Source organism: Leptodactylus fuscus, chromosome 2 (assembly GCF_031893055.1).
Source record: "Leptodactylus fuscus isolate aLepFus1 chromosome 2, aLepFus1.hap2, whole genome shotgun sequence".
Lineage (NCBI taxonomy): Eukaryota > Metazoa > Chordata > Amphibia > Anura > Leptodactylidae > Leptodactylus > Leptodactylus fuscus.
Window position 1 is genome coordinate 37044302 of NC_134266.1, and position 27510 is coordinate 37071811.

A 27510-nucleotide genomic window follows, 5' to 3' on the forward strand; every position below is an offset into this window, starting at 1 on the left:
CATTTCCATAAGGCTGGTCTTACACGGCCGTAATGTACGGTAAGTCAGCAAATGGTCCGCAATTGAGGGTTTTCAATTGCGGACACATTATACTCTATGCGGCCTCTTACACCACCGGATATTTTATTCATGGTGTGGCCGGGCCGCAACCGTGGTCCGCAATTTGTGTGAGTGACAAAGGCAGGGTGAGGGAGTGAAAGAGGGAGGTGGTGTGAGTCAGTGCTGAGTGAAGCTACACATGTAAACAAATTCAAAAGATGCCAGGAGCTTCCAGAGAAACCCAGAAATCACTCAAAACACTGCTAAGGGCGGGTTCACACCTGCGCCCGGTCTCTGCTTTGTGGGTTTCCGTCTTCTGACCGAGAAACTGGACAGGAGACGGAAACCCGGCAGTCAGTGTCCGCCCGTGAGCGTCACTGAAATGACACACAGCACAGCAGTCACTGAAATGAATGGGTTTGAAAACTGACTGCCGGTTTCCGTCTCCTGTCCAGTTTCTCAGGCAGAAGACGGAAACCCACAAAGCAGAGACCGGGCGCAGGTGTGAACCTGCCCTAAAGGTATTTGGTTGCACTTATTAAACTATTTATTACACTAACATACCTTTTTTGAAAAATTATTTTTTGCCTTCTTCGTCAGCTCAGACGCCTGCGCATGCCAGCCGGCGGCCATATTTTCGAGGCCGCAAGGCCAGACTGCGCAAGCGTAAGAGCTGACGAAGAAGGAAGATGACAGAGAAGGGGAGGATGCGGGTGAAGAAGAAGGCGTCACTGGAGTGAGCTCTCGGGCAGCAGTGGGGACGCCCCCATCACCGTTTGAGCACTGGGGCCCGCCCTCATTGCTGCGGAGAACTCATTAGCATACCGGTAAATAAAACAGTGTTTCTAAAGAACGGTGCAGTGGAGACTACGTCTAAAGGTAAGAGACGAATAGCCTTTCAAAAGGCTATTCCGACGTCTAAAGCACACAAAACAGCGTGTTTGTGGTAGAATCCCTTTAAATCTTAGACGGTGGGATTAACTGACCGGCTAATGTCTATGGCGACTTCTATTTCTCTTATAACAGTAGATATTGAAGAAGATAAAGATGGATCCGTTGGATTTCAACACGTCTGATATAAGCATGATTGACTGAACGCCACCTTCATGTGTGTGTGGGATTAGAGATACATGTCAGCTGGACATAGCCTATAGGAATCTAGGGCATACCCAACCTTAAAACAGGTTTTCTGGGCTAGGACAGGCCCTCAAATATAAGATGGGTATGGGGTCAAACAGCCAGCACATCCGTCACTAACCTGTTCTCAACTCAGACCAGCTGGCGCTAAACTGCAGTGACTCAGTACGGCCACTGCTCAGAGAATGGAGCTGTCTGCTTCCTGCGTCTTGGGATAGGCCGGCAATATTTTTAGCCCAGAAAACCTGTATAAAGTGGCCATAGACATTAGACGAAAGCAATCTGATGGCTGAAAAACCATTGAAAGAACAAGTGTATAGTGAACAATCATTTCTACATTATCATTTGTTGGATTAAGTAAACTTTACTGTACAAGACGTTCAAGTAGTTTCTCTGCTATTTATAAGGAACGCCATACGTTCCAGTTATAGCAGCAGGGACAAAAGTATCTACTGCTGCATGTAAAATATGGAAAACACAGGATTACCCAAAGAGGATAGAAAATAAACAAATGCAAATGCTAGTTAATGTCGAAAAAGGGGAATAGAGGTGAGAAACGGGAACAGGATTAGATCAATGTGACAAACAGCAAACATAAGCGGCAAACAAGAGAAGGAGTCACATACTAAGCAGTGTCTGGAAGAAGGAAGACAAGGAAATGGCAAGGATAAGGACAATGGGATTGCTACACTGACCAATGACACTACTACAAAACACAACACAGCAAGCACATTACAAGCACCTTGTCACTCACACGTTTCTTAAAAGAAGTCATGTCTAGTTTACGTTTGCAATATTCAGTAGCGTCATCCATTATAAAAATACATACTGAGGAAGTTTATTTAGATTGGTGCATAATGTGTCAGACTTAATATTGAAAACGCTAGTGACCGATCCCCCAGGATTAAAGGGGTTGTCCAGTGGGTTTTATTGTACTTAATGCCTCCAGGGGTTTTTTGTTCCGGACTGGTTCCAATCCCAGTTCACAAGATCAGAACCAGAGAGCAGGAAGAGATGGGTGTCGAAAGGTCAAAGTGCCACAATGCTTGCACATTTTTGGCACAAATACCCATGCACCGATGGTGTGACCAGTTTAGTACATTTCTCCCATTACCTTTTGTTACATGGAAGCGTACAAGATCATGGACTAAGAAGGAAGGAAGCAAGACAAGCAGCATGGTCGCTAGTGGAAGCCATGACTATGTATATGAACCCACATACATATGAAGCGTTGACTAGTAAAGACCGTGCAGTATAAATGTCTGTAACAACCAAACCTGTTCTCCATGATGTAGACAGACATGACTGACTCCTGTGTGAACCCTGCAGGATGAAGTCCTTCCTACTCGGCAGGGTTTGTTTTTTTGATTTAGTGAAGTTGGGTTCTTATCTTATTATTAAGTGACTGTGGAAACAATTGCATAATATTAAATGAGATAACCTTCTCCGTAACCACCAAGTGCCTGTTTCCGCCTTCACACATCCAGACTCAGAGCGAGATGAGGGCTTGTTCTTTGCTTTGATGTTTTCAATGGGGTGAACATTCCTCCCAATGTCTTGGACTGTCAAAGTCCAGTTTACAGTGTGTCTATAGGCTTGAATAGGTTTTATTAGCATACTACAACAAACTATATCTCAAGACAGACATTTCAAGGTCTAAAATGCCCCAAATTAGAACGTGATACGGTATATAAGCTGAGATCTAATATACCGCTAATAATATATAAGCTGAGGTCTAATATACAGCTAATAATATATAAGCTGAGGTCTAATATACAGCTAATAATATATAAGCTGAGGTCTAATATACAGCTAATATAAGCTGAGGTCTAATATACCGCTAATAATATATAAGCTGAGGTCTAATATACAGCTAATATAAGCTGAGGTCTAACATACAGCTAATAATATATAAGCTGAGGTCTAATATACAGCTAATAATATATAAGCTGAGGTCTAATATACAGCTAATATAAGCTGAGGTCTAATATACCGCTAATAATATATAAGCTGAGGTCTAATATACAGCTAATATAAGCTGAGGTCTAACATACAGCTAATAATATATAAGCTGAGGTCTAACATACAGCTAAGGACCGGGTAGATGAGACAATATAGTTAAGTTTATTAATAAACATCTATTTAGAATATCAAAATGAGGGACATTTAAGGAACAAAGAGAGACTTGAGTCAAAACTTGGGCGGTCCCTTCAAAATAAACAACACTTGGGAGGTATACAGATTTTGATCATTTTATTGGGGAGGCCAGGTGAAAGAAAAACAACAATTCGTCTGATAATTTTTTTTTTTTCTAGTACTCATTGTATGGTTTAAACAAGGTTGTCATTTTGTAGTCCTGGCCTTTAGGTTTACAGCAATACGGATTAGGTGTACTTTTTTTGTAATTTTAATTTAAAAAACACAAAAACACTTTTAATCATTTTAATAGACTTTCTTAATATATTTTTATTTAGTCCTACTAGGGGACTTGGCCGTGCAATCTTTTAATATAGGATTGGCGATAGTGTAAGAGGGAGCCGCCTTCCTTAGTCTAACCACTTCAGATGCCAAGGTCAATCGTGACTATAGAGTAAGGGGTTAAACGGCTAGTAAGCAGTGTAGCCTTGCAGCACTGGGGTCCTTGGTTTAAATCCAACCAAGGACGACATCTGCAAAGAGTCTGTAGGTTCTCCCTGTATTTGCGTGGGTTTCTTCCAGGTACTCCGGTTTCCTCCCACACTCCAAAGACATACTTATAGGGAATGTAGATTGTGAGCCCTATATTGGACAGTGACTTGAATACTCTGAACTTTAGCACGTGGCAACTAATACATTGTAAGTAAAGCCATATTCACAGATACAAGACACATGGCTGGAATCAGCATGTCTGTACTTACTGCATCCTGTTCTCAGAGCGGACACATGTGAATCCAGTGACTAATGCAGTCACTTTTTATTCGCATTGTTCTAGTGGAATATTTGGATCATGTTAGATGTGGCCACTAATATACTAGTTACAGGTAACATCTAAATAAAAATCCATATATTATCGTGTTTGTGGTATTAAAAATAGTGGACGTCTTGCCTGCGTCAGAGCGTCACTCTGGATATTAGACAAAAACACAAGTGATGAAGCAATAGCAGCCATATACACAGCCCTCATCTCCGCAGAGTAGTAAAAGCGATAAAAAAACGGAACCATAGATTAGATAATAAAACGTTCCTCTAATGAAGAACCACTAAATAAAAGGTGGTAAAAAAACCGGCACATATAGAAGAATAAGCTGTGTATGTGGCATACGAAGCATCTACAGCCTCATGGATTGTAGGTGTACGATACAGTTGTAGTCTATGATGAATAGCTTCTTCACCATACTCAATAATTGGGTCTTATTATGAATAGAGATGAGCGAACACTAAAATGTTCGAGGTTCGAAATTCGATTCGAACAGCCGCTCAATGTTCGTGTGTTCGAACGGGTTTCGAACCCCATTATAGTCTATGGGGAACAGATACTCGTTAAGGGGGAAACCCAAATCCGTGTCTGGAGGGTCACCAAGTCCACTATGACACCCCAGGAAATGATGCCAACACCTCTGGAATGACACTGGGACAGCAGGGGAAGCATGTCTGGGGGCATCTAACACACCAAAGACCCTCTATTACCCCAACATCACAGCCTAACAACTACACACTTTACACACTCAATACCACCTCTCTGACAGTAGGAAAACACCTTGAAACATGTGTATTTGGCACTTGCAGTGAGGAGAGCTTGTCACCAGCAGTGAATTTGGCCCTTGTAGTAAGTTGAGGTTGGCACCAACATTTGTTTTGAAAATCAGGGTGGATTGAGCCTCTAACCAGCAGAGTTTGGGCAAATTCATGGTGGAGGGAGCCTCTAAAAACCCCAGTTTGGACCAATTCATGGTGGAGGGAGACTCTAAAAACCCCAGTTTGGACCAATTCATGGTGGAGGGAGACTCTAAAAACCCCAGTTTGGACCAATTCATGGTGGAGGGAGCCTCTAAAAACCCCAGTTTGGACCAATTCATGGTGGAGGGAGCCTCTAACCAGCCCAGTTTGGACCAATTAATGGTGGAGGGAGCCTCTAAACAGCCAAGTTTTGGGAAATTCATGGTGGAGGGAGCCTCTAACCAGCCCAGTTTGGACCAATTCATGGTGGAGGGAGCCTCTAAACAGCCCAGTTTGGGCAAATTCATGGTGGAGGGAGCCTCTAACCAGCCCAGTTTGGACCAATTAATGGTGGAGGGAGCCTCTAAACAGCCCAGTTTGGACCAATTAATGGTGGAGGGAGCCTCTAACCAGCCCAGTTTGGACCAATTAATGGTGGAGGGAGCCTCTAACCAGCCCAGTTTGGACCAATTAATGGTGGAGGGAGCCTCTAACCAGCCCAGTTTGGACCAATTAATGGTGGAGGGAGCCTCTAAACAGCCAAGTTTTGGGAAATTCATGGTGGAGGGAGCCTCTAACCAGCCCAGTTTGGACCAATTCATGGTGGAGGGAGCCTCTAAACAGCCCAGTTTGGGCAAATTCATGGTGGAGGGAGCCTCTAAAAAACCCAGTTTGGACCAATTCATGGTGGAGGGAGCCTCTAATTAGCCCAGTTTGGACCAATTAATTGTGGAGGGAGCCTCTAACCAGCCCAGTTTGGACCAATTAATGGTGGAGGGAGCCTCTAACCACCCCAGTTTGGGCAAATTCATGGTGGAGGGAGCCTCTAACCAGCCCAGTTTGGACCAATTAATGGTGGAGGGAGCCTCTAACCAGCCCAGTTTGGACCAATTAATGGTGGAGGGAGCCTCTAATTAGCCCAGTTTGGACCAATTAATTGTGGAGGGAGCCTCTAACCAGCCCAGTTTGGACCAATTCATGGTGGAGGGAGCCTCTAATTAGCCCAGTTTGGACCAATTAATTGTGGAGGGAGCCTCTAACCAGCCCAGTTTGGACCAATTAATGGTGGAGGGAGCCTCTAAAAAACCCAGTTTGGACCAATTCATGGTGGAGGGAGCCTCTAATTAGCCCAGTTTGGACCAATTAATTGTGGAGGGAGCCTCTAACCAGCCCAGTTTGGACCAATTAATGGTGGAGGGAGCCTCTAAAAAACCCAGTTTGGACCAATTCATGGTGGAGGGAGCCTCTAATTAGCCCAGTTTGGACCAATTAATTGTGGAGGGAGCCTCTAACCAGCCCAGTTTGGACCAATTAATGGTGGAGGGAGCCTCTAACCACCCCAGTTTGGACCAATTCATGGTGGAGGGAGCCTCTAACCACCCCAGTTTGGACCAATTCATGGTGGAGGGAGCCTCTAAACAGCCCAGTTTGGGCAAATTCATGGTGGAGGGAGCCTCTAACCAGCAGAGTTGGGGGAAATCAGGGTGGAGGGAGCCTAGTATTAGCAGAATTGTGCAACGCTTATGGTGGATGAGTATGAGGATGCGGAGGAATTGGAGAGGTTGAGTACAGACATGGAGTTTCATGTTGGGGTGCTTTACACAGGTGGGCACAAAAATGACGGCTCTACCCAGTGGTGGTTCATTTTTATCAAAGTGAGCCGGTCGGCACTCTCAGCTGACAGACGGGTGCGCTTGTCAGTGATGATGCCACCGGCTGCACTGAACACCCTCTCAGATAGGACGCTGGCGGCAGGACAGGACAGCACCTCCAAGGCATATAGGGCAAGTTCAAGCCACAGGTCCAACTTCGACACCCAATACGTGTAGGGCGCAGAGGGGTCGGAGAGGACAGGGCTGTGGTCGGAAAGGTATTCCCGCAACATGCGCCTATACTTCTCACGCCTGGTGACACTAGGACCCTCCGTGGCGGCACTTTGGCGAGGGGGTGCCATCAAGGTGTCCCAGACCTTAGACAGTGTGCCCCTCGTTTGTGTGGACCGGTGAGAACTTGGTTGCCTACTGGAGGAACTGCCCTCCCTGCCGCCAACGTCACATGCTGGAAACATCTCCATCATATTCTGCACCAATTGCCTGTGGCAAGCATTGATGCGATTGGCCCTCCCCTCTACCGGAATAAAAGACGAGATGTTGTTTTTATACCGGGGGTCAAGGATAGCAAAGATCCAGTACTGGTTGTCCTCCATGATTTTGACAATACGCTTGTCGGTTGTAAAGCACCCCAACATGAACTCAGCCATGTCTGCCACAGTGTTAGTTGGCATGACTCCTCTGGCCCCACCGGAAAGTTCAATCTCCATTTCCTCCTCATCCTCCATGTCTACCCATCCGCGCTGCAACAATGGGACGATTCGAAGTTGCCCGGAAGCCTCCTGTATCACCATCACATCATCGGACAACTCTTCTTCCTCCTCCTCCTCCTCCTCCTCCTCCATTAAACGCAGTGAAGCGGACAGATGTGTGGACCTACTCTCCAGCTGTGACGGATCGGATGCTATCCCTAACTCCTCTGTGTGATCTGAGTTATCCCTGATGTCAATCAGGGATTCTCTCAGAACACACAAGAGCGGGATTGTAAGGCTCACCATCGCATCCTCAGAGCTCACCCTCCTTGTGGACTCCTCAAAGACCCGTAGGATGTCACAAAGGTCTCTCATCCATGGCCACTCATGGATGTGAAACTGAGGCAGCTGACTTTGTGGCACCCTAGGGTTTTGTAGCTGGTATTCCATCAAAGGTCTCTGCTGCTCAACCACTCTATTCAACATCTGAAACGTTGAGTTCCAGCGTGTGGGGACGTCGCACAAAAGCCGGTGTTGTGGCACATGCAGGCGTTGCTGGAGAGATTTTAAGCTAGCAGCGGCTACTGTCGACTTGCGAAAGTGGGCGCACATGCGCCGCACTTTCACCAGTAGCTCTGGAACATTGGGGTAGCTCTTTAGGAAACGTTGCACCACTAGGTTGAAGACGTGGGCCAGGCATGGAACATGTTGGAGTCCGGCAAGCTCCAGAGCTGCTACCAGGTTCCGGCCGTTATCACAAACGACCATGCCTGGGCCCAGGTGCAGCGGCTCAAACCATATTGCCGTCTCATCGAGGAGGGCATCCCTCACCTCGGAGGCAGTGTGCTGTCTGTCCCCCAAGCTGATCAGCTTCAGCACAGCCTGCTGACGTCTACCAACGCCAGTGCTGCAACGTTTCCAACTCGTAGCTGGGGTCAATCTAACAGCGGAGGAGGAGGCGGTGGCGGAGGAGGAGGCGGTGGCGGAGGAGGAGGCGGTAGAGGAGGAGGAGGAGGAGGGGGGTGTTCTTCTCGTGTCCCTGCCAGGAATGTTAGGCGGGGAGACGAGGTACACCGGGCCAGTTTGGGAAGCAGTCCCAGCCTCAACTACATTCACCCAGTGTGCCGTCAGTGAAATGTAGCGTCCCTGTCCGCATGCACTTGTCCACGCGTCGGTGGTCAAGTGGACCTTTGTGCAAAGCGCGGAACTAAGGGCCCGCCTGATGTTGAGTGACACGTGCTGGTGCAAGGCGGGGACGGCACACCGGGAGAAGTAGTGACGGCTAGGGACGGCATAGCGAGGTGCCGCAGTTGCCATCAGGTCCAGGAAGGCGGGAGTTTCAACAAGCCGGAACGCCAACATCTCCTGGGCCAGCAGTTTAGCGATGTTGGCGTTCAAGGCTTGCGCGTGTGGGTGGTTAGCAGTGTATTTCTGCCGCCGCTCCAATGTCTGAGAGATGGTGGGTTGTTGTAAAGAAACGCCTGATGGTGCCTTTGATGGTGCAGGAGAAGGAGATAAGACAGGACCAGGGGAGGATGAGGTAGAAGTCAACAAAGTGGCGGAGGCAGATGAAGTGGTGTCCTGGCTCGTCCTCTGGAGTGCATCGCCAGCACAGTCAGCAGTGGCAGTGGCAGAGGCAGAGGCAGAGGCAGTGGCAGTGGCGTGAACGGCAGTCGGCCTTTGTCCTGCCGTTGCTGCCTGCCACTGATTCCAGTGCTTGGATTCCAAATGACGGCGCATTGAAGTGGTGGACAGGTTGCTCTTCTCAGAGCCCCTAATCAATTTCGAGAGGCAAATTGTGCAGACAACACTATATCTGTCCTCGGCGCATTCCTTGAAAAAACTCCACACCTTCGAGAAACGTGCCCTCGAGGTGGGAGTTTTTCGGGGCTGGGTACGAACTGGAACATCTTGGGAGATTCCGGGTGTGGCCTGGCTTCGCCTAAGCTGCTGACCTCTGCCTCTGCCTCTAGCTACCCTTTTTGGTGCTGCACCTGCCTCAACATCCACACTACTTTCCCCGCTTGACATCCCCCCTGTCCAGGTCGGGTCAGTGTCCTCATCATCCACCACTTCCTCTTCCAACTCCTGTCTCATCTCCTCCTCCCGCACAATGCGCCGGTCAACTGGATGCCCTGACGGCAACTGCGTCACATCATCGTCGATGAGGGTGGGTTGCTGGTCATCCACCACCAAATCGAACGGAGATGGAGGAGACTCTAGTGTTTGAGCATCTGGATACAGATGCTCCTCTGTTAGGTTCGTGGAATCGTGACGTGGAGAGGCAGGTTGAGGGACAATGAAAGGAGCGGAGAACAGCTCTGGGGAGCAGGGACAGTTTGGGTTATTGTTCTGTAAAGCTTCGGAATTTTGGGAGGAAGGAAGACAAGACTGTTGGGTAATAGGAGGAGAGGAGGCAGAGTCTGACTGGCTGCTGGACAATGTGCTGTAAGCGTTCTCTGACAGCCATTGCAAGACCTGTTCCTGGTTCTCGGGCCTACTAAGGTTTGTACCCTGCAGTTTAGTTAATGTGGCAAGCAACCCTGGCACTGTGGAGTGGCGCAATGCTTGCTGCCCCACAGGAGTAGGCACGGGACGCCCTGTGGCTTCACTGCTACCTTGCTCCCCAGAACCATTCCCCCGACCTCGCCCACGGCCTCGTCCACGTCCCTTTCCGGGAGCCTTGCGCATTTTGAATTCCTAGTTAGAAATTGGCACTGTATACCAGTAGTAAAAATTGTGGGTGCACGTAACCCCAATATATTCTTTGAATTCCCAGTCAGAAACTGGCACTATATGGCAGTAGCAAGAAATGAGGGTATTTGTATTCCCAATATACTCTTTGAATTCCCAGTCAGACAATGGCACTGTATACCAGTAGTAAAAATTGTGGGTGCACGTAACCCCAATATATTCTTTGAATTCCCAGTCAGACACTGGCACTATATGGCAGTAGCAAGAAATGAGGGTATTTGTATTCCCAATATATTCTTTGAATTCCCAGTCAGACAATGGCACTGTATACCAGTAGTAAAAATTGTGGGTGCACGTAACCCCAATATATTCTTTGAATTACCAGTCAGAAACTGGCACTATATGGCAGTAGCAAGAAATGAGGGTATTTATAACCCCAATATATTCTTTGAATTCCCAGTCAGACAATGGCACTGTATACCAGTAGTAAAAATTGTGGGTGCACGTAACCCCAATATATTCTTTGAATTCCCAGTCAGAAACTGGCACTATATGGCAGTAGCAAGAAATGAGGGTATTTATAACCCCAATATATTCTTTGAATTCCCAGTCAGACAATGGCACTGTATACCAGTAGTAAAAATTGTGGGTGCACGTAACCCCAATATATTCTTTGAATTCCCAGTCAGAAACTGGCACTATATGGCAGTAGCAAGAAATGAGGGTATTTGTATTCCCAATATACTCTTTGAATTCCCAGTCAGACAATGGCACTGTATACCAGTAGTAAAAATTGTGGGTGCACGTAACCCCAATATATTCTTTGAATTCCCAGTCAGACACTGGCACTATATGGCAGTAGCAAGAAATGAGGGTATTTGTATTCCCAATATACTCTTTGAATTCCCAGTCAGACAATGGCACTGTATACCAGTAGTAAAAATTGTGGGTGCACGTAACCCCAATATATTCTTTGAATTCCCAGTCAGAAACTGGCACTATATGGCAGTAGCAAGAAATGAGGGTATTTGTATTCCCAATATACTCTTTGAATTCCCAGTCAGACAATGGCACTGTATACCAGTAGTAAAAATTGTGGGTGCACGTAACCCCAATATATTCTTTGAATTCCCAGTCAGACACTGGCACTATATGGCAGTAGCAAGAAATGAGGGTATTTGTATTCCCAATATACTCTTTGAATTCCCAGTCAGACAATGGCACTGTATACCAGTAGTAAAAATTGTGGGTGCACGTAACCCCAATATATTCTTTGAATTACCAGTCAGAAACTGGCACTATATGGCAGTAGCAAGAAATGAGGGTATTTATAACCCCAATATATTCTTTGAATTCCCAGTCAGACAATGGCACTGTATACCAGTAGTAAAAATTGTGGGTGCACGTAACCCCAATATATTCTTTGAATTCCCAGTCAGAAACTGGCACTATATGGCAGTAGCAAGAAATGAGGGTATTTGTATTCCCAATATACTCTTTGAATTCCCAGTCAGACAATGGCACTGTATACCAGTAGTAAAAATTGTGGGTGCACGTAACCCCAATATATTCTTTGAATTCCCAGTCAGAAACTGGCACTATATGGCAGTAGCAAGAAATGAGGGTATTTGTATTCCCAATATACTCTTTGAATTCCCAGTCAGACAATGGCACTGTATACCAGTAGTAAAAATTGTGGGTGCACGTAACCCCAATATATTCTTTGAATTCCCAGTCAGACACTGGCACTATATGGCAGTAGCAAGAAATGAGGGTATTTGTATTCCCAATATACTCTTTGAATTCCCAGTCAGACAATGGCACTGTATACCAGTAGTAAAAATTGTGGGTGCACGTAACCCCAATATATTCTTTGAATTACCAGTCAGAAACTGGCACTATATGGCAGTAGCAAGAAATGAGGGTATTTATAACCCCAATATATTCTTTGAATTCCCAGTCAGACAATGGCACTGTATACCAGTAGTAAAAATTGTGGGTGCACGTAACCCCAATATATTCTTTGAATTCCCAGTCAGAAACTGGCACTATATGGCAGTAGCAAGAAATGAGGGTATTTGTATTCCCAATATACTCTTTGAATTCCCAGTCAGACAATGGCACTGTATACCAGTAGTAAAAATTGTGGGTGCACGTAACCCCAATATATTCTTTGAATTCCCAGTCAGACACTGGCACTATATGGCAGTAGCAAGAAATGAGGGTATTTGTATTCCCAATATACTCTTTGAATTCCCAGTCAGACAATGGCACTGTATACCAGTAGTAAAAATTGTGGGTGCACGTAACCCCAATATATTCTTTGAATTACCAGTCAGAAACTGGCACTATATGGCAGTAGCAAGAAATGAGGGTATTTATAACCCCAATATATTCTTTGAATTCCCAGTCAGACAATGGCACTGTATACCAGTAGTAAAAATTGTGGGTGCACGTAACCCCAATATATTCTTTGAATTCCCAGTCAGAAACTGGCACTATATGGCAGTAGCAAGAAATGAGGGTATTTGTATTCCCAATATACTCTTTGAATTCCCAGTCAGACAATGGCACTGTATACCAGTAGTAAAAATTGTGGGTGCACGTAACCCCAATATATTCTTTGAATTCCCAGTCAGACACTGGCACTATATGGCAGTAGCAAGAAATGAGGGTATTTGTATTCCCAATATATTCTTTGAATTCCCAGTCAGACAATGGCACTGTATACCAGTAGTAAAAATTGTGGGTGCACGTAACCCCAATATATTCTTTGAATTACCAGTCAGAAACTGGCACTATATGGCAGTAGCAAGAAATGAGGGTATTTGTATTCCCAATATATTCTTTGAATTCCCAGTCAGACAATGGCACTGTATACCAGTAGTAAAAATTGTGGGTGTATATAGCCCCAATTCTATTGCTAGGGGACTTGCAGGGTATTTCTGGGGTGAAGGTGGGGGGGCACACCGTTGGAACGGGTATCGGGGTATATATCGGGTATACGGGAATACACTGACAGTGTATTCCATTCAGGATCCTGGGAAAGCTGGGTTGCGGCGATTGAGCCCGTCAGTGCCACGTTACACTGACAAGCTTCTCCCTGGAATTTAGCTCTTACAAGAGCTGTTGGTTGTCTTCTCCTTCCTATCCTAGCCTGTCCCTGCCTACCCAGAATCTAAGCCCTAGCTAGCTGGACGGAAACCTCCGTCCTCGGTGAATTGCAAGCTCAGAATGACGCGAAGCTGGGCGTCGCTGTTCTTTTAAATTAGAGGTCACATGTTTTCGGCAGCCAATGGGTTTTGCCTACTTTTTTCAACGTCACCGGTGTCGTAGTTCCTGTCCCACCTACCCAGCGCTGTTATTGGAGCAAAAAAGGCGCCAGGGAAGGTGGGAGGGGAATCGAGTAATGGCGCACTTTACCACGCGGTGTTCGATTCGATTCGAACATGCCGAACAGCCTAATATCCGATCGAACATGAGTTCGATAGAACACTGTTCGCTCATCTCTAATTATGAAGCCTAAATCACATATATCGGACTCCTTCTTCCTATGCCAGCTGACTGAACGTCTTTAGATTCTGTGATCAAAAACATGAAATCTGGGAATCGCCCATGAACGTGAAAAAAATGTAAGTTTTAGTTTTAGGCAACATCAAGAGAGAGGATGTTCAGCAGTATTTAGTACCTAAGCAGCCTCTATCATGGTGCAGGGAGTCCCAGTCTCCTGCTTGGCTTTGAACTGGAATCTTCCAAGGTGCATGTTGTTCATATTTGTTGACTAGACACAGAGTCGGCTCCTTGACGCCAAGCAGCACAGTCCCTACTGTCTCGTACTGGTCCCTGCTCAGTGTTTGGTCCAAGAAATAAAACATATGGTCTATGTTTAATGGAAAGAATACGACAGTGCATTGTTGAGCTAAAGCAAAATGGCGACTTTTTGTGGCAAGATTTTCCAACATTAATTATTTAGCTATAGTTGTAGTCTGAAGGAATAATCCGAGATGTCAGCAGCACAATGCAAGTCACAAAGGCTTCAAGCACATGACCAAGTGTGCTATCTGGGAGTCTTCCAGTGTCCCATTCTGTTCCGATATTTCTTCTTTTTTTTTTTCCCTATCAGTATGTCTTTGTAGAATGGGAGGAATTCCACGCAAACACAGGGAGAACGTACAAACTCCTTGCAGATGTTGTTCCTGGCGGGATTAGAACCCAGGACTCCAGTACTGTAAAGCTACAGTGCTAACCACTGAGCCACCATGTTGCCCTCACTGTTCCGATATTTCTAGGGCAGAATCTATTTAGAGCCTTCAAAATTGTCTCATGTACCTGAAAGACAGTCAGCTTAGACTCGGATCGCACACTCAGTCAAGGGTAAGAAGCTTCAAGATAGTTCACACTGTACACAAAGCGTCTTTCCTTATGTAGCCCCAGCATATGACTAAGGTATCATGAACACATCTCAGTTATGGAGCATGTACAGAAGTAAACCGTAGGCCATCACATTGGAAATACATACTTTCCTACAAGCAAAACACTGCCATAACAGAGAATCTGAAGGATCCAAAACCATTGGACAGAAATGCTTTTTTCTTATTTCTGTTTTCTTAACCTGAGGCACACAGACGTACAATAAAGGCCCATAAACTTTTACGGGTCCTCTATTACCTCCCTGTAAAACTCAGAGGTTGACCCTAAGATCAGGTTGCCGTCTCCCCAGCAAGCTAAAGTTCTTTATGCCTTATAAAATATGCATAGCAACAAAGTAAACGTTGTCCTATAAAATACAGCCCGGTTTCCTAATGAGACGATGCATGGCGGAAGCGAAGCAAGCATCAATTATTCAGAAATCTCGGTAAATGAACAATTTGCAAATCAAATATGAATTTGTTCTGAACTGCTCGCAGAGTGCAAAAAGGGTAAACATCCAAAGACGAGCTATGTACTTGACTGTTATCTAACCTTTGGCTTTGCAAAAGAGCAAGAATAGGTACAATTACATTTCAGAAAAGTGCAACTAAAATTGCAAAAGTTGTAAAATAACCAAAACACTGGATATGGTTTGGCTGTCATTGCTGGTGGTGCGCCAATACGAAAACCAAATACGCCAGAGGCAAATGATTGATCAGCCGATACAGCACCTCGCTGGCGACTTGTGGACAAACATCTGCAAAGAAGCAGCAAAGTATCTGTACTAGATCAGCAGGGCATTAAAGAGGTGACGGCTACCAGTAGTCCACCCCCAAGAAAGAAAAAAACAAGCCAAAATCATAGAGTACAAATTTTATGATATCCCCCATCATATACACACTCCAGTCATATTAATGTGACCACCGCCTACTTTGACGTCAACGTTAAATAACCAATCGCAGAAGGCACGTGTCATCAGCCATCTGGGTGCACTCACCATTGTGGAAGGCACGATGGATCAACACAAGTATGCATCTATCCTTGCGGACCATGTTCACCCCTACATGCGAATTGTTTTTACTCAGGATGATGGCATCTACCAGCAGGACAATGCGACGTGTCATAAAGCTCGCAGTGTACGTGTGCGGTTCAGGGAGCACCAGGATGAGTTTACCGTACTCCCTTGGCCAACAAATTCCCCGGACTTGAACCCAATCGAGAATCTGTGGGACCACCTTGATTGGGTTGCTCGCGCCATGGATGCTCAACCGCGTAACCTAGTGCAGCTGGCCACGGCACTGCAGTCGGCATGGCTCAGTATCCCAGTAAACATCATCACAACATCCCCTCTCTTCCTGCACGTCTCGCAGCGGTCCGCTCTGCCAAAGGGGGTTATTCTGGATTTTGACAGGTGGTCGCATTAATGTGACTGGACTGTGTATATTAAATACATGGTGAAAATAGACAACTGGATCATTGTGAAAACGTCATTCCACACTTCATACAACTTTGTATCAAAGCGCGACATTCTGTAAGAAATGTGTAAAAATTCACATCTGTCAAAAAGTTTAACTCAAGCAGAACCTTCATGAACATTAAACATATTCTGCCACATTAGAGTTTCATCTACAACACAAAAAACACAGAAATATGTACCTTGATACATGGTATAGTCTCCCGTTACCCGTATGGAACGGCTAATCTGAGTCAGTCAAATCCTCATAGCAAGTTTTGGGCCTTTGCTTCAACACAGAAAACGTCCACATTGAACCGTAGGTTTTGTTCCCTAAAAGAGAGAAGGAAAGAAAGAAGAATGTTAGAAAAAAAAAAAATATATATATATATCAACTCAAAAATGACTCTGTACAAGGTATCATACATGCTTAAATCCATACATGGACCCGTTGCAATGATCTCCGTTCATTGTGAGTAGAATTTCTTTTTGTAAAATTATTGGAAGATTTAGTAACCCTGTCCAGGATCCAGACTCAACAGTCCTAAAATGTGATAGATTTATCCTATTGGCTCATGCTGGATTATAAACCTGATACACACAGGTAAGTAAGGTCCTTATGTACCCATATTCCCTGGACTGAATGTGGTCCGGAGACCAGGACTCCTTGCATCATAGTGATCTATAACGTTAGGAGTCCCCAGACTGTCCTATCCTGTACTTTGCAGACATGCTTGCCAAATCGGCTGTTTTTTTTTTGCAGGGTGGATGGCCCAGCCTTTCTCAACCTTTGCATTGCAATTATTGCTGAGCAAGCAGCCATCTTTGATACATTACCTGTTCGCAACCCGCAGGGCGAGACGCTTTGCTCCCGCAGTGTGTGGACGGAATTCCTTTAAATTCTATCTACTACACTGGTAATGTATGTCGCAATGGGCTAACCCACTGTGAGAGTGCAGCATGTGTCCCCGGGCATATACTTCAAGTATAAAAGGGCGTCATAAAAACTCTGTCCTATACAATCCCTTTACCCTATATTACTGTGAAAAACCGGAAAAAAAAACCCCAGAAAACCACATTGTGCCTCATGACTTACTCACCTCCACTTCCAACAAAGGCAGCTCTGCTACATGGCTTCTGCATATCATCTACTAGTTTAAGGGGGACCCTAACCTTACATTAACTAGCTTTTCACATATCATATATCACCCACACTTTGGCTTGATTTAGGTCCAGTTCACATCTGTGCATGGGTTTCTGTTCGGGGAGTCCACTTGAGGGACGTAATCCGCATAAAAAAGCAGTTACCTAAGGAAACCCGCGACTATAATGGGGTCCGTGTGGTTTCCGCATGAAAAATGTGGAGAGGAAAGCGCTATTTGCAGGACTTTTCTCTCCGCATTTTTCATGCAGAGAGAAACGGATTGGCCCGAACGAAGACTATTGTGCTGTACTGCGGAGCCCGGACACAGGGCTCAATCTAAATCTCCTTATCAAAAATATGTACAAACACTAGGGAGTGGAAAGTAACCGGAGAACACGCCAAACCTCATACAAACTGTGCCCTGGCCAAACCTAGCGTGGCAAAGCAGCGGTGCTATTATACCACCCATGGCCATCAACATCTCCGGCAGAGGAGCTATTCTGATCTACTCATAAATCAAAAAAACTGCAGTGGCCCCTTACTGGCCCTCGGCCATCTCAGATCAGCTGCCAGTGCCCGAGATATAAGGGAGAAAATCAGAAAAGCAACAACCTTGTGCAAAGCCTGCTGCAATACTGTACTGGGAAGAATACAGGGAACTAGCGATGAAGGGAAGAATGATATTAAACATATGGCGACTTGGAAACAGAAAAAGCTTTTTTTTTTCTTTTTTTTTTTACAGTGGGAAAACCAAATGCATTTACTCCCATTACTACTCCACCCGTCTCAGGAAAAACATTACGTCACAAGCTCAGCCTCCCGCTTGGAGAAATACTCTTTTGATTTTATTTTTTGCTACACAATTTTATACAACAGCAGTAAAGTAGTATTCACAGATACTTTACATAGTAATACAGTAATACAGCATCTTCATCTCTCATAGAATATTTTATTGGAGCCATAACGCCGCGTATCAAGGCTCCTGCATGGGCCGATACGTGGAGTGTTCTGGCTCCAGTAAAATAGCCCAGCGAAGGTGAAGATGGAGATATATTGTAAAAGAGGACAAGTATGGGTCCCACCTCCAGGACCAACACCTGTGTACAGGCAAAGAAGGCGTAGCTCAGAGCTACCATGTCGTCGTACAGTCTGATCAAAGCTGAACATCTTCTCCTTGAGACCTCAGGGCATAAAGGTTGGAGGGGCTCATTTCAGAGATCGGTGCAGGTCCCAGAGGTGGCCTAAATGTCTTTTTTAGAAAAGGGGCCCCACGGGACGTAAGCGCCGCAATTTGCCCGCAGAATATTCTCCAGCAATATCTCTTTACAGTGTTATACCAAGTTATATATCCTATCCTACTAATTGTGAAGTCCTACTAATATTATAAATGTGAAGGTTTGCATGTTTGTTCCTCAATCACGCAAAAACAGCTGAACGGATTTGAATGAAATTTGGCACATAGATAGATTGTAACCTCGATTAAAACATAGGCTACTTACTCTTTATCCCAGTAAATGACATGGCTTCACGACCGGAAGGAACAAATTTATGTTCATACTAGACTAAAGGACCCTTGATGACATCATCAAAGGTCCTTGACAGTCTAGGATAGGATCATGCTATTGTGTGGGCGGAGTTATATAGTATTGAACTGGACAGTGTGGAAGCTGCTTAGAATGGCGTCTAATGGAAGGTGAGGAGAGAAGAGAACATGCAGGCTATGTGTGGGCAAGAGGGTTATATGGGGTGTAGATTTTGTGTGAGTCAGAGGGAGGAATGTGGGGTTCAGGCTCTGATGGGGGGTGAGAACTGTGCCAAATTTCATTAAAATCTGTTCAGCTGTCTATAACACGCAAGCTGCTCAGACACTGACATAAGAAAACCCCTTTCATACAAATTGCCAGATGTAGCAGAGCTTTTGCAGAGATGTAGCACATTGTGTATGTTGTCCATATGCAGAGATGTAGATAGAGCCGAAACTCTGGAGCAGGTGGAACATAGACAGCAGCAACTGGCTAAATATAAGCAGATCATCGACAACAGCATCAACAACAACAACACGCAGACGAAGTCGCGGGCAGAGGCTAGTATTATATATAACAATCGATACATTTAAAGGGCCAGCCTGCAGCATACACACATATATCAATAAATGGTATGTGTCCAGCATGACAAAAACACGTCAGCTTTGCTCCTAAGATAGCAGTCATGTTTTTGTGATAATACAACCCCCTTGACTAGGGTTACACTATGGAAAGCACCAGATAGTAATAAAACAGGAGATATCACAGCAGCTATTACTATTACATTCCCCTATGTTTACCTGACGTGCACAGAAATGAACAAGTACTTGAAGACTGCGCCAATCTGGGGTAAAACCGTATGCCGGCTCAGTGTCCATCCAGCACAGCCGCCTCTACATATTGTAATAAAGTGCTGGGTGCAGCCGCTTCTGGTTTTGATCATGTGCTACGGATTTGATATCAAAGATTTTATGGGAACTGACACCTGAACATGCAGAACAAGGTAATAAGTAAAAAAAAATAAAAAAAAAAATAAAGGGAAAGTGCAAGTACTGTAAAACGCTGCGATTTTTCATTTCATTCCAGAAAACTGGCACAAGTTGTATCTGAAATTTACACCAGATCCCGACTGGTACTATTTATGAAGAGGCCTCTTAATATTTAGGACACACTTCATGCTAGCCGAGGAGTTTATGAAGACTGGCGTACGAAATGCCAGTCTTAATAAATTCCCCCCCAGAGTGCCCAGCAGCTGCACAAGGCTCAAACCCTGTCCACATGTGTTAGCCACGGATTTGAAGGCATTCAGTCATGGGTGGATGGGGTATCGGCTGTGTATGGCAACCTGATATATGTTGTTTTCCTAAAATTAAAGTCTGATGAGTGGTAATTAGAAAGAGACAAAATCTACATTGTAAAGCCACAGCAATCAATTATTAATCACATGTTTTTTTGTTTTTTACCAATCCACGTGAACACGTCCTTAGTACACAGTGAGGTGTCAAAACACAGCAGGACAGACAGACTAAAATACTATAGTCCCCCAGAAAGATAATAATCAGGGGGATAAGTGGCTGCCAGATAAGGGGGCGTTCACACTACCGCCGCTGTCCGCCTGGGGTTTCCGTCCTAAATCCCGGGGAAACTGGACAGGGGACAGCTTGCCGGTGGTCAGCTTTAAAACTAATTCATTTGAATGGGTCTTTAAAGGTAACCACCATTGTCCATATGGGGCGTCTCCACCTGGAAAACTTTTTTTTTTTTTGCACGGACACAAAGTCAGACGGCTTTGTGTCCGTGCAAAAAAAAAATTGTTTCGAGCCGAAGAAGCTGCATATGGACACCAGTGGTTACCTTTAAAAACCCATTCAAATGAATTAGTTATAAATCTGACCACCGGCAAGCTGTCCCCTGTCCAGTTTCCCCGGGGTTTAGGACGGAAACCCCAGGCGGACAGCGGCAGTAGTGTGAACGCCCCATAACACTTATCTGCTGTAAAAGCAATCGATAAGAAAACGTTCCTCAATGATAGTCCTATATTGACCCAATGGGTTTTACTCATTTATTTCACTTGCTTGTATAGCGCCATCATATTCCGACATTGTCAGTCACTGTCCCATAATAGGGCTCACAATCTACATTCCCTATCAGTATGTTTTTGGAGTGTGGGAGGAAATCGGAGTACCCGGATGAAACCCACACTAACAGATGTCATCCTAGCTTGGATTACAGTCTCGGACTTCACTGAAGGTAACAATGCTGACCAGTGAGCCACGTGCCACCATATCATGATAAGAAAAAAACACAACATGAAAAGCAGCAATAAAATACTAAATCTATACAGGTTAAAGGGCTATTGTCACTCCTTAGGGAGAGACCACCATATAGGTGAGTGGAGACTTATTAAACTATTTTGTATTAACAATAAGATCCATAAGGCGGTCAGTACAATGGCCCTGGCTGTGTGCGCCTTACATCCCTAGTGATACATATAGATCTTCCCACGGCTTGCTGCGCACACAGCTTCCCCAGAAAACAAGCGACTGTCGCCCAGGTCAGAGGCTATCATCTGGAAAACTCTATTAACCTTCTGACAGTAGGTTGCGTACAAAAGGCAAAATATCAGAGGAATGCTGCCCCCCCCCTCAGTTTCCCAAGAACTTGCATCAAGATATCCATTATAACTAGCTGACACATGGCTTTACAAGGAACAGCGGAAACCGCAGCACCTATAACCTGGAAACCGCAGCACCTATAACCTGGCCGCTGTTTATTTAGGCACCTACAGATGATATATAGATACACACTTTTGGGAATATTAAATTATTTTATCACCTATAATCTCAGATAATGAAGTAGACACAAGGGTTGTGTCAGAGTTGTCAGGTTTTATCAGGTAGACTGTATAGTCAAAGTGTCACCGGTGACAAAGACAGACAGACAGACAAACATGCTGATCGTGTCTGGACAGAGAGGACAGGGCTCTGTAAAGCTTCATCCACAGACCGATTATTCAGAAGCTTGAATACACAGACTACATCCATCAAAGTAAGACAAGTCATTGGCATCTAATCAAGTTGCTCAAATAGCAATTCTGAGAAATTAGGCAAAAATACATGTCAAAATAACCCTCGTCAGTCGGCATGACCCTTTTCTATGGTCACATTGTATGAAAATGATAACACCTGGTTTCCCAAATAGGACAAGGCTCAAGATTACAAACTGGACAAGATGTCTGATGTATCATCAGTAGCCGTATTATACTAAATGGAGAATGAAAGCTTGGCTCAGACTTGTCTCGTATAAGAATACTAACCTCTGCCTGCGACTTCGTCTGCAGGTTGTTGGCAACGATGATCCGCCTATATGGGTCAAAAAGAGGAATTTGCTCCTAGCACCACCTCTTGGAAGGTAGCACCCTATAGATTAATACCGGAGGTCTTATTTGACTATTCCTTAGCTATATATTTAAAAAAAATCCTAAAAATCCTGCAGTTCCGACTGACAGCTAATCCAATAAATAGGCTAACCTTTCTATTTGTCTCTGCTAGAAAGCAGTGGAGAGCAGCTCCATTATACTGTAGGGGGCACCAGTGTCCGCAGGTAACCGATGTGGAAGCAGATATGAACCTATCCTGTAGGAGATGTGTTTGCAGCAGTCACAGCGGATGATCACAGCTATATGTACATGTAGACAAAGAATCCACCAATCACAAAAGGCGATTTCAGAGCTTCTACTCACCTCTCCACACCTAGAAAACTCTCCCATAGAAGTAAATGGCGACAGTTACAGACCACTGTGTCTATAGACCATGGTCCATCTCCAGGAAACATATCCCACAGATTATTTTAGGCTTAGTGGTAAGAGTTAGAATTGCAAAATTTTTATTTATTTTTTTAAATAGATAATAGGATGGAAAATTAAAAACATCAAAAATTCTTAAAAAAAAAGACTGATCTAAAATGTTATTTAAATAACAGGTCAGTTTCTCATTACGCATTCGCTTTAAGGTCTATAGTGCAACAAAAAACACAATACAGTGAGTAATATTTTTAGGGTCAAATTCGTCAACCTCCGGCTTCTCTATTCTCCACGGCCCTACTACTTCACAAATGGCCGACATCGTCAGGGTCATAAAGAAGAAGTAAGGATCCTCTAATTCATAGTATAAAAGTAAATCTGCAAAAAACTGTACATTTAATTATACAATAACAATATATAATTAAAAATAATTCATGATTTTATTTTGAAGCCGGATAACTTTTTCCAACCCTGTTTCTTAAAAAAAAAAAAAAAAAATTCCAGAACAAAAAAAAAAATAAAAAAAAAAATCATGACCTTAAATTCACTGCTTTTGAATTCAGATGATGTGTGAAGGCGGCCATACTGGTACATTATAATTATTTTATTTTTTTTTATTTTTTGTAATAATTGCTCTTATCAGAACCACACTTACCACAGCCACATCTGTAAGCTGCAGAAATTGAGAGATTCTAGTGGTGTACCAGCCGGAAAATCGTGGGAGCTCTGTGATAAACCACGCACTAATCGGAGAGGGGCGAGAGTCTTCAGAAACTATTAATATCAACTGTACAATCTGACAAGACTCACAAAATAACCAGGTCGGAGTTGTCGTCGGCCTTTGGGGACACGGTAAGGTTACCTTTTTGTTTGCGTTCACGTCACGCCCCGTCTCGCCACTCACGAGCTGTTTCTGTACGTGTATACGGCTTCTATCTAATTTTCAGAATCCACCGTAAAGGGCACAAGGGTTTAGACAATGAATAATGGCTCCTTGTCGAGATAAGCGGAGATTTCCACGTCTTACCCGTTGCCAGTAGATCTCGGTTAGCTCTTATTCTTCAGCTACATATGACCGCAATGGAGCTACTGAAATGATTGTATCTGCCAGGAAGGAAGGAAGGAACGAAGGGATGTAACATGTATTTCCTTGCACAATGATATGACTCCCATGTAATGCTATACATAGATAATGGAAACCGACTGCTCTTTCCTGCAAATATTCATTTTATACTGAAGAATACTAAGAATTTCGTAACCGAACTTCCTCTGACATCTCAAAATAACTACAAGTGCATTGTGCAAAAGTAACCTCTTAATTGTGAACACCCTACACTAAAGCTCTATCCGCACCACGCCATCGAAAACTAACAAAAAGATGGTTTTGAATCACTTTTCGTAGATTTCTCATAGAATGCTATTGAGGGGTTGGTAAAAAGAAAAAAGAAGAAAAAAGAAAAAAAGACATAAAAGTGGATCATCAAAAAGTTTGGTCATGTGAATAACTCAAGAATCCCTCTAGCGTCGTGTACTACAGCAGCTGATCCATGACTATTCAGGTGAAAACATGTTCAGTTCTGCCACATGGCACACTACGATCCTAAAGTAGAAATCAGCATATTTTTTGGCTTAGTGGCCAGAGTCAGAACTGAAGGATTTTTTTTGCTTTTTCCCCCCCATCTACAAACTGATGTTTATGTACAGGGAATACAGGCAGAGTGGCTGCATTGTAGGGGTGTAGTCATGAGATTTAAAGGGGTTTTCCATTTAACAATTGATGATCTATCCTTGGGAGTCCCCAGCTGATCAGCGGTATGAAGAGACCGCTGATCGGCTGACCTCTTCATTACTTGAGTAGTACAGCGCCAAACATTTGTACAGCAGTTGCGATTGGTTTGGCAGCTCAGTCCATTCACTGGAATGGGCCTGAGCTGACAACAGGCCCCGGCCCCTGTTTGAAGGAGTCTTCATAGTGTTATCTATCATCCCGTTCTCCTGTCCAAGCTGACACTGGGTATGGAGACACACAAGAAGCACGCTGGGCGGTACAGTCATACAGTGCCCAAGGAGTCTTGTGCCAACTCCTATTAATTAGAATAGGGGCCCCTACAGGAAACTCTTCAGGTGTCAACACAGTAACTATACCGCCCGTCGTGCTCCCTGCATTGGTCTAGGACTGATGTCATAATACTCTGAGTGCAGAAATGACAATTTATTCCCTGTACCACAGAACTAACATTATGTATGATAAATATGGGGAGCCTGCGCCTCTCTATCTGTTGTAAGACAACGACTCCTATCATCCCTCCCCCCATCTGTCAGAGCCACCGGCTGCAGACCACTGGTCTAGAACATCAACTAAAGAGAAAGCATCAGGTAACCAGAACAACAACCAAAAGCCAGAGGACTTCTGGGGATCAGTCACACAGATCACTGATCTCTCCGAAGGACCAGAACTCAAGGGACCTACAAATGGTGCGAGGTAAATGACACAAAACATCAGATGTGGTGACGGAGTGACAGAGCGCACATCCGCCAATGCTCGCACTAGTAACTGGCAGGGTCTATAGTTCAGCCTCAGCCACAGAACTAAACAGGATGTGAGCAAGTGGAGACATACGGTATTATTTCTGATACAGTTACACCCATCAAAAAGTGGGGCAAAAAAGTGCACAGGCTGCACCTTAAAGTGACTGGAGTGTGAGAAAGTAGCCATGGCAAGACTCGCTTCATAATAAAGAAGAAGAAATGGATCCCTAAATATCAAGTACTTCAGAACTTCTCATATACGCTGTCAGAATAACTACATATATTATGTTTGTTCCTCAATCATGCAAAAACGGCTGAACGGATTTACCTGAAATTTGGCACATCGATAGATTGTAACCTCGATTAAAACATAGGCTACTTATTATCCCGGGAAATGACCTGACTTCACGACCGCTATGAACGAATTTATGTTCAGGCTACACTAAAGGACCCTTGATGACGTCATCACGGGTCCTTGACCCGTTCTCGGATAGGATCACGCTATTGTGTAGGTGGAGCTGCATGCTATTGTGTAGGTGGAGCTGCATGCTATTTTGTGGGCGGAGCTATATAGTATTGAACCGGAAAGTGTGGAAGCTGCAGAAAATGGAATCTCATGGAAGGTCAGGAGAGTAGCGAACATGCAGCCTGTGTGTGGGCAAGAGGAGTATATCGGATGTACAGTTTGTGTGAGTACGACGGGGGAATGTGGTGTTCAGCCTCTGAGGGGGGGGGGGGGGGTGAGAACTGTGGCAAATTTCAGCAACATCCATTCAGCCGTTTTTAACACAGAAGCTGCTCAGACACTGCCATAAGAAAACCCCTGTAAGCTAAATTGTCAGATGTAGCAGAGCTTAAGCAGCGCTGTAGCACAGCTAAGTATGCTCTCCACATGTAAAGATGTACATAGAGCTGGGTATGCCGCGCGTATGCAGAGATGTAGCAGAGCCGAGACGCGGGAGCAGGCTGATCATTGACAGCAGCAATTAGCTACACAAAGGCAGATCATCGTCAACAACAACACGTGCATGAAATCGTGGACAGATGCGCATATACAGTCCTATGAAAAAGTTTGGGCACCCCTATTAATCTTAATCATTTTTAGTTCTAAATATTTTGGTGTTTATAACAGCCATTTCAGTTTGATATATCTAATAACTGATGGACACAGTAATATTTCAGGATTGAAATGAGGTTTATTGTACTAACAGAAAATGTGCAATATGCATTAAACCAAAATTTGACCGGTGCAAAAGTATGGGCACCGCAACAGAAAAGTGACATTAATATTTAGTAGATCCTCCTTTTGCAAAGATAACAGCCTCTAGTCGCTTCCTGTAGCTTTTAATCAGTTCCTGGATCCTGGATAAAGGTATTTTGGACAAACAATTCAAGTTCAGTTAAGTTAGATGGTCGCCGAGCATGGACAGCCCGCTTCAAATCATCCGACAGATGTTCAATGATATTCAGGTCTGGGGACTGGGATGGCCATTCCAGAACATTGTAATTGTTCCTCTGCATGAATGCCTGAGGATTTGGAGCGGTGTTTTGGATCATTGTCTTGCTGAAATATCCATCCCCGGCGTAACTTCAACTTCGTCACTGATTCTTGAACATTATTCTCAAGAATCTGCTGATACTGAGTGAAATCCATGCGACTCTCAACTTTAACAAGATTCCCGATGCCGGCATTGGCCACACAGCCCCAAAGCATGATGGAACCTCCACCAAATTTTACAGTGGGTAGCATGTGTTTTTCTTGGAATGCTGTTTCTTTTTGGACGCCATGCATAACGCCTTTTTTTTTATAACCAAACAACTCAATTTTTGTTTCCAAAATGAAGCTGCCTTGTCCAAATGTGCTTTTTCATACCTCAGGCAACTCTATTTGTGGCGTATGTGCAGAAACGGCTTCTTTCTCATCACTCTCCCATACAGCTTCTATTTGTGCAAAGTGCGCTGTATAGTTGACCGATGCACAGTGACACCATCTGCAGCAAGATGATGCTGCAGCTCTTTGGAGGTGGTCTGTGGATTGTCCTTGACTGTTCTCACCATTCTTCTTCTCTGCCTTTCTGATATTTTTCTTGGCCTGCCACTTCTGGGCTTAACAAGAACTGTCCCTGTGGTCTTCCATTTCCTTACTATGTTCCTCACAGTGGAAACTGACAGGTTAAATCTCTGAGACAACGTTTTGTATCCTTCCCCTGAACAACTATGTTGAACAATCTTTGTTTTCAGATCATTTGAGAGTTGTTTTGAGTAGCCCATGATGCCACTCTTCAGAGGAGATTCAAATAGGAGATCAACTTGCAATTGGCCACCTTAAATACCTTTTCTTATGATTGGATACATCTGGCTATGAAGTTCAAAGCTCACTGAGGTTACAAAACCAATTTTGTGCTTCAGTAAGTCAGCAAAAAGTAGTTAGGGGAATTCAAATCAATAAAATGATAAGGGTGCCCATACTTTTGCACCGGTCAAATTTTGGTTTAATGCATATTGCACATTTTCTGTTAGTACAATAAACCTCATTTCAATCCTGAAATATTACTGTGTCCA

General features: G+C 44.3%; 1 protein-coding gene across 2 annotated transcripts in view; it reads right to left on the bottom strand.

The window, feature by feature from the left end:
- The window catches only part of ST3GAL6 (ST3 beta-galactoside alpha-2,3-sialyltransferase 6), a 111653-nt gene that overhangs the window by 71195 nt on the left and 12948 nt on the right, over window positions 1-27510 (bottom strand). For both annotated transcript variants that reach the window (XM_075263632.1, XM_075263631.1), the window contains exon 2: window positions 16154-16283. In XM_075263632.1, coding sequence (XP_075119733.1) covers window positions 16154-16163 — 10 coding nt within the window. In that variant the 5' untranslated portion in view covers window positions 16164-16283. The remainder of the gene's footprint in view (window positions 1-16153; window positions 16284-27510) is intronic.